The 8,507-nt window shown below is 42.1% G+C and overlaps 1 protein-coding gene across 1 annotated transcript; it reads right to left on the minus strand.

Annotated features, from left to right (window-relative positions):
* Positions 1-735: 735 nt before the first annotated feature.
* LOC149225013 (uncharacterized) lies at positions 736-4,350 on the minus strand. The gene is made up of 2 exons (XM_089388330.1): positions 3,380-4,350; positions 736-3,211 (listed from the first exon to the last, which is right to left on the minus strand). Exons 1-2 carry the CDS (start codon positions 4,348-4,350, stop codon positions 736-738), a joined length of 3,447 nt encoding a protein of 1,148 aa, XP_089244456.1.
* Between the last annotated feature and the right edge of the window lie 4,157 nt (positions 4,351-8,507).

Below are 8,507 nucleotides of genomic sequence, written 5' to 3' on the forward strand. Positions count from 1 at the left end.
TTTGTCATATATTGTGCATGCCTTTATATATAGCAATGTTTTTTTTTTTGTTTTGACAATAACGGTTATAGATTTTATTTATGGCGGCAAACTGCCTGCCGCTAGCTTTTACAATTCAGCTTGTCAGAAGGAGAGAAGTCATGGACTGTTCTGTCAATCTAACGTCGAGAACAGGAGATAACGCATCAAGCGATTCATTGCAGAAAGATTGATTGCTTCGATAGGAGAAGAATCCGCATAGTTGAAGGAGCTGCCTGGCTATGGTCGCTGTAACGTCCGAGGTCGACGGACTTCTTTGGTCAATCCCTGAACCAGCTAACAGTGGAGGACCGAGCTAAAGTGAAACCTCGGTTGCTTTGGAGGGTATACAGGTGGCATGAGGAGCTTCATCGCACAAAATTGCATTTCTTAGAACTACAGAACGATTGCCGCCTTTAGGGATTGAATAGCTATGAGAGTGTTCAGATGTGAGGGGAAACCAGTGTTCGGATGAGAGAACAGGGTAGGTTCTGATCTGGATCTGAGTTGGCTTTTGAGGGACTGTTTTGAATCCGCAAGTAGAGCTCTGACAGGAGATAGAGGTATTGATAAGAAGGTTGTCTGAGAGCGGCCCTGATATCAAGACTTTATAAAGATTGAAAATACCCTGAGGGAAGGACCCGAGAAGCAGGGGAGGGAGGAGCAGAGTAATAACCATTGGATCAGATAGGAGCAGCGGATCGAACAGCAGAAACCTTATGGAATAGGACAGGAGGATTCCCTCGAATTGACCACCAGTGCTCTTCGGTTGCAGAGGGAGCCAAGATTGGCCTCCATATCTGCTTGAGAGTTGAGTTCCCTTAATATGTGATAGAAGGAGATTTTTCTGAACTTGGGCAGTAAGAGTTGAATTTTTTTGATAACAGTGGCTAAATGGACCTGATGAGGAGTCTTATGAGAGGACATCGCCTGGATGATGAGTCTAGAGTCTCCAAATACACAGAGAGAGAGGATGTTTCGATTAATCGCCAGGTTCAGCCCTTGCCACAATGCTAGAGCCTCTGCTCTATTGTTGGTTTCGGTGCCCAGACCCCAATGGAATCGCAATTCTGTTGATCCTCCAGGTTTCAAAAGAACCCCACCACTGCCAGCCACCCCAGGGTTTCCTTTAGAAGCCCCATCGAAGAACAAACAGTGTTCATCTAAGGTTGATCTCCACTTGATAAACTCCTGTTCCTCCAGTCTGATCTCCCAGTTGGCATGGATAGGAGCAGTAGGTGTGGATCTTTCGTTCAGATTCGGTACCAGTTCTTGGAGCCATTGCTCCTCTTCTTTGTCCAAATTCATTTCATTCCTGGAAGTAGAATTGGCTTCCAAAGCCTCGCCTAACAGAGCTTTGATTTTAGAAATTACCCGTGTAGAATTGCAGCTTTCTCCTCTGAAAATCCTATTATTCCTCTCCAACCACAGCTTCCAGCATATAAACTTAGGGATCCACATCCAGCTTATTTTGAGAAGACTTTTTTTTTTAAGGCAAAAGGGAGGTAGAATGACCCAGGTTCGGAGCAGAGTAGAGATGCTTTCTGGAAGAACAAAATTTGCAGGGTCTAACCTCAGAACTCCCCTCCAGACTACCTGAGCAAATGGGCAAAGCAACAGCAGATGATTGACATTTTCTTCAGCAGCCAAACAAAGGGGGCATCTGGAGGGCCCTTCCATCCCTCTTCTTCTCAAATTATCTCTGGTGAGAATGCTATTGTGCGCAACAGTCCAACAGAAAAAGTCAATTTTGGGGAGAGAGGGGAAATCCCATATAAATTTCCATTTAGCTGGGTCAGGAGGAGCATAAGGGACAGCCAGTATACTTTTGTAACCTTCGGCAGCTGTGTAAGAGCCTGAGAGGGAGCCCCAGCCTCTTTTGTCTTTAGAGGTGGCCTTTGAGGGAGACTTGCCTTGAAGCAGATCCAGCAGAAGTGAAGCTTCCCCCTGCAACATAAGAGGAATCTCTCCCAGATTCCAACAATCCCAAAGCCTATCTGGATCGTTCTTCCAGGTGGAAATGTCCCACAAGGTGTGCAAGTTGGAGGACTGAAGCCAAGCTCTGATATTTGCAAGCCCCTCCACATGAATCAAAGGTTGGTCACCCAGAATTGAATCTTCCCAGATTTTAATTTTTCTCCCATTACCAGGGATCCAGTAAAGTTGCTGGCTGAATTGCTCCATAGCAGAACTGCAGAGATTGAAGATCGGAGATCCTTTTAAGGTTCTTGGAGGCTTATCCAGGCATCTCAAGCGTTGCCCTTGGTAGTATTTCTTCCAGATGACTCTTTTGCTCCAACTAGATTTACCGGAAACTAAATTCCACAAGATCTTGGATCCCAAAGCAAGGTTTTGAACAGCCAAGTTACGCAGATGGAGGCCGCCTTCCAGAAGTGGTTTCTTGATGGTCTCCCAGTTCACTAAATGGATCCTTCTGTCATTGTTGTTCCCACCTTCCCATAGAAATCTTCTCAACAAACTGTCCATTTTGCTGAGAAAGGATTTGGGGGCAAGGAGAACTGAGTTTTGGTAAAGAGGCATACTTATAAGGACCGACTTCATCAGGATGACTTTCCCTGCATTATTCAGCCATGAGGCACCCCAAGCTTGGATTCTGTTCTTTAACTTATCGAGCAGCGGCATCCAATGGGCAAATTTGGGTTTGGATTTGAAGATTGGGATCCCGAGATATTTAAATGACTCCCAATTACGAATTCCATCCATTTCTAAAAGCCTTGCAATGTCAGACAGCTCCTTGATCGAGCAGTTCCAGCCATAGATTGAGCATTTTCGATAGTTAATTTTGCTTCCTGAGAACGATTTGTAAATGTCCAGCTCCTTCTTGAAGGATCTGGCAGAGATTAGGCTGGCTCCTCCAAGCAGCAATGTGTCATCTGCGAACTGTGCATGATTGATATCCTTCACCCTCTGAGTAGTTCTGAGGCCAGGCAGAATTTGAATCTTCTGATTGTGATCAAGCTGGAAACTGAGGACCGAGGCCTGAATAGCATAAAGGAGTGGAGACAAGGGACAGCCTTGTCTGAGGCCTCTAGAGGCTTGGAAGAAGTCAGTTGAGCGGCCATTGACCAGTGGCGCGATCCATGGCGAGGCAATACAGGCATTCACCCAGTTTATGAAGGCGGATGAGAAACCTAGTTTCTTCATTACATTGAACAAAAAATCGTGTCTCACCCTATCGAAAGCATTAGCCAGATCGAGCTTAATAACCATACCTTTCTCTTTTCTTTGGCAACTTGAATGGACAGCTTCTTGCACCAGCACAATGTTGTCCAAAATCTTTCTTCCTTTTATGAATCCGCCTTGATTTTCAGGGATGATGGCTGGCAAAATATTCTTTAACCTGTTGGCAATTATTTTGGAGACCAGCTTGTAGCTAGAGTTGCACAAGGATATGGGCCTAAATCTGCTGAAGTCGGAAGCGCCTTTCTCCTTTGGGATCAAGGCTAGAAATGCCGAATTGATGCCACCGCCCAGCTTTGCACAATTCTGGGATTTTCTGACCATTCTCAATAAATCTTTTTTAATTGTCGACCAGCAGGCCAAGAAAAACCTGACAGTGAACCCATCAGGGCCTGGGGCTTTATCAGGCTCCATAGAATCCAGAATTTGCTTAATTTCGTCCAAGCTGATCGGAGCAGTCAACATGACGTTGTCCGATTCCTTAACGCTATTGGGAATTAAGTCCATCGGATAGGCCTGGGGATCAATAGGGTTTTCTTCAGGAGCCGAATAAAGATCTTTGAAGAATGAATAAGCAGCTCTCTTAATGCCATCAAAATCCTTTATAACTGTGTTTTGGTATTGTATCTCAGAAACTGTTTTGAAGTGCTTTCTGGCTTCGGCTTGTTTGTGAAAGAAGCTGGTGTTCCTATCTCCGGACTTTAACCATAAATTTCTAGATTTCTGTCTCCAGAATTCTTCCTCCTCCCTGCTAGATCTGTGAACCTTTTTTTGCAACTCGACTTCTTTTTGAAGGAGATTTTGAGTTACAGGACTATTCTCCATTGCTGTTTGATGGGCAGCAAGGTTGTTGAGAGATTCTTTTCTTTTGGCAGTAGGTGTTTCCAATCTTTTTGCCCACTCCTTAAGACTTCTTTTTAAAACCCTAATTTTCTCTTCCCACACAAAGAATGGGGAACCATGGACAGGCCTATTCCAGGCATCCGAAACTACATCTTGAAATCCTTCTTGCTGAATCCACAGAGGGCTGAACCGGAATGGAATGGGGCCTAAATTACCATCCAGTGAAAGCTCAAGGAGGATGGGCTTGTGATCAGAAATGAGATTTGGAAGAATTTTAGAAGTGGCCATAAGACCGCAAGTCAGGAAGGAAGAATGGACAAGGAATCTGTCCAAACGGGCAGCTATATGATTTGGGGCTAATCTTTTGTTGGACCAGGTGAATTTGCCTGAAGTAGGTTTTATATCCTCCAGGTCCCAGCCCAGCATAATATCTTCAACCCATTCTCTGGCAGGGTCCCTGACAATGGAGCCTCCCTTTTTCTCATCAAGAGCAAGGGTGACATTCAGATCCCCTGCAATGATAATATTTCCTGGATTTTGTTCTGAAAGAAAAGATTGAAGCGAGTTCCAACAAATTTTTTTTTCCCCTGGCAAAACAGGAGCATATAGATTAAACATACTTACCTGTTGACCAGAATCTTTGTGAAGGAGCTGAGTGAAAAGCCAATGGGGACTGCTTTTTTCTTGAATGAGATCATAAATGGCGTTGTTCCAGAAGGTGGCTATTCCACCAGAAGCACCTCTTGCACTAACCGCTCTTCCTTGACCTTTTTGCCAAAATACTTTACTGGATTGGAGGAGAAGGGGTTCCTCCAGCTTAGTCTCCTGGATGAGGAGGATTTCAGGCGAATATATTCTCACTATGTCTTTGACGGCTTCCTCTTTCAACCTGCTGCCTAATCCTCTACAGTTCCAGGAGACGTATTTCATTATTTACTGACTTGAGGGATTGAGGCTCCTTTTGGAGCCCTGTTACTCTTGCGCCCAGATCTCGTATTCATCATTCCTTTGAGGGTTTTTTGGGAACCTTGGAGGACATCTAGATAAGTTTTTTCCTCACGCTGTTTCTTCTTGGATTTCCGGCCCCTTGTCGATTTAATAGGAGTGACTTGCGAGTTATCAGTTTCAGAGTCTCTCTCTTCAGAATCTTCCTCAGATTCGGAGGCGAGGCTGATATGCTCTTCATTACCTTCTTTACCCTTCTGACCATCATCAACTGGAGGAGCCGATGATTCGCCTTCAATATCTTTCACTTGCTTCGACTTATTTCCAGTTTCCTCTTGTGTCTCCATGGCCTCCACCTTTTCTCCTGAGGAGGAGCCATCTTTGAAATCAGCATTGAGCTTTGGGTTAGATTGTGGCTTCCCCAGCGATGCAGAGGTATTCTGCCCCGGGGGTTTTGGGACAACCTTTCCCTTTTTAATTTCTTTCCATCCTTCCTCTTCAACCGTGATCCCTGCTGAAGCTTTTGGGCAGTCACGCTGGAAATGTCCATGTTCATGACAGGTTCGGCATTTGAACGGCAACTGCTCGTAATCCAGCTTCTGATAATGCTGCCATTCTCCAACTGTGAGCTTGACCGCTTCGGGCAGACCGGCTTCCAGATCGACTTCCACGCAGATTCTGGCGCAGGTATATTGGCCCTTGTGATCAGCTTTGTCAATGAAACGACCCAGCCCATTTCCGATCTTCTGCAGGGATTGATAGCTCCAGCAGTGTATCGGGAGATTAGGAAGGCGAACCCAGACCGGCGCCTCCTTAGGGACATCTACGGAGGGATCGAAGTCGGGGCTCCATTTGTTTAGGTACAGACCTTGATTTCCCATAAAATACGGCCCGTTTCTGAACACCAAATCACGATCTTCTTTGGATGTAAATTCAAAAATGAAGTAGCCTCGTCCCACAGCATAACAGATCACGTTGTTTTTTAGCTGAGGTCTCCAGTTTCGCTGAATCCATTCGTCCGTGATTTTTGTGGATGGCCAACGGCCCATAAACTGCCCTACTAGGCCTCTGTCAGCCAGAGCTAGAGCGATTTTGATCGATTGTTCCTCTGGGAGAGCAATCTCAGGAATCTCTTCAAGTTTCTTAATGAACTTCGGCGCCTCTGAAGACTTGCGTTTCTTCCCTTGCTGTTTTAACAGGCTGCGAAATGCTTCTTCAGATGAAATTGGAGGGGTGGGAGCGGCCTCCCCGCCCCCTGGACCGCTCATGGCTGCGTCGATGATCGATGGCGGCTGTAACTCTGTTTCAACTCCGCAGAGCAGAGCGGAGCGCGGCTAGGTTTTTCCTTGTCGTTATGAGAATATTCTTGGTTATATAGCAATGTTATCACCTTTGGTGATTGTAATTCTTTGGTTCAAAACTATTTGTTAGGAGTTTGGTAGTGTGATTGGGTAGCTTGTTTGAATGTGCTTTGGAAAATAAGAGGCAATAATGTATTTTTAAGATTCCAATTTTGTACATATAATTTGAGATATATTATTTAAATAATTATCCTTTTCGCTTTTGGATAAGCTTTAAAGTTATCCGTCTTGCTTTTGCTCAAGTTTTAGAGAGTTATGTCTTGATTTTGGGTAAGTTGTAAAGAGTTATGCTTCTTTCTTTTGGGTAAGTTTACCATTCAAGTTTTAAAGAGTTATGCGTTTGTTTTGGTAAGTTGTACAGAGTTATACTTCTTGCTTTTGCGTAAGATTACTATTTTTTGAAATGATGCAACTCACTTGAATTCAAAGTACTGTTATCAATTCATTGTTTTTTACTATACTAAGTTTAGAATTTAAAGGAATAAAATAAATCTCATATTTTATATAGCTGATAAATGATTAATATTTTTTAATTGAAAGGTTTAAAGACTTTTTATTTTGTAGGGAGAGTTCAACATGTGTTGACCAGGCTTATGTAGTAAAATTCTTTGGATGTGGGATTGTAGCAATTGAAGATCATTTATCAATTTATTGAAGGTGAAGTTATTGAAGTTGTTTTTAATAAGTAATCTTTATGCAATAATTATTTTGATTTGTATAAAGACTTTTGTTGGTGAGGTGGCATTAACTTATTCCAACCACCATGTGAATATTATTTGTCTTTGGCTTTATAGGGTTTTATCCTTCTTATTTGTGATTGAATAAGCATTTCAATTTAGTTTGTTTACTCACTTTGCATTTTGTATCTTCGATCGGTTGGGAGAGATGATGTTGAAGACTTTCTTTATTAGAAAAGTCGTTTGTGAATCTTGAACTCGTTGGGAGAGGAGAGATGATGTTGAAGATTTCTTTACTTCGATCGGTTGGGAGAGATGATGTTGAAGACTTTCTTTATTAGAAAAGTCGTTTGTGAATCTTGAACTCGTTGGGAGAGGAGAGATGATGTTGAAGATTTCTTTTATTGGAATAGTTGATGTTGGAGATTGCCTTTTGTGAACATGGAAATTCCTTCTTGTAAACGGAAGGGGAAAAAATTGTTTATGAAAAACAAATATGGTTTGATGTTAATAAACATATTTTTTGGTACATAAGTTTACCTTGTCAATTGAAAGATAATGAAGAGAAATTTTATGTGACAATCATCTAAATTGAGTTTGCTTTGACGGTTGATTTTTGTAGCATCGGATGTGCTCTAGCCTCGAGATTTTGCAGAGGTTAAAACACATGCATTCTCTAATACCCAGAAATCATTTGGGAAAATTCCACTTAGAGACGGTTTAATTGAAATAATAATTTTTTTTAAATGGTTCCTTAAGTCTAAACTTAGGAAATGTGGTTGATTAAAGGGTATTAATTAAATGAGGTGCAAGTTTTCTAGAAAAAGACTAGGATCAACTCTTAGTTAATTTTAACCCTTGATTATGTTTTAATCTTGGTTGTTGGAGCTCCAATGAGAGATTATAAGGAGTTCAATGGGCACTTGGAGAACATATCGAATGAGAGATCAGAGATCGAATTTCTCAAGAGTAGCAGTGTTGAGTTGCCGGAGTGAGATCAAGTGATCTTCTTGCTGTGAGGGGTAGAGATAGTAGTCCTGTTAGGTCTCTATAATACTAGTGTGTTCCCTTATTGTTATTAGTGTAGCCCTCTTATTGTTATTGTTATGCTCCATAAAGGCCCACTATTGTTATTGTTGTGCCTTTACATTATTATTGTTATGTTGTCTCTGATTATGTTGTGACCCCTTAGACTCTATATATGGAAAAGAAATTTTGTCATTTGAATCATCCAAGAATTGTTCATTTGTGTAATGTAAAAGAGGTTGCCCCATCGAAGAGGCTGATTTTGAAGTCATTGATCTATTTTTTCTTCTATTTTGTAAGCTGGTTGCATAACATTTGCTATCAGAGCTTTGGATTATAGGGTTTCACTGCTTCAAACAGGTCATTGTGGCATTTTTGCTATAGTTTTTTTTTTTGAAATGATCTATGAAGTTGAAAAAGAAAAACCCTTTTGAGA

Source organism: Pinus tabuliformis, chromosome Q, assembly GCF_031772625.1.
Source record: "Pinus tabuliformis cultivar Carrire ecotype Pingquan chromosome Q, CPIR1, whole genome shotgun sequence".
Classification (NCBI taxonomy): domain Eukaryota; kingdom Viridiplantae; phylum Streptophyta; class Pinopsida; order Pinales; family Pinaceae; genus Pinus; species Pinus tabuliformis.

What these genes read in the sequence shown, in the direction of transcription:
- LOC149225013 (XM_089388330.1), bottom strand. Translation starts at nt 4,350, where the DNA reads ATGGCCACTTCTAAAATTCTTCCAAATCTCATTTCTGATCACAAGCCC. An exon ending in TCCAAAATAATTGCCAACAG is followed by an intron (nt 3,212 to 3,379) that starts GTTAAAGAATAT and finishes TGCTTTCGATAG; the next exon opens with GGTGAGACACGATTTTTTGT.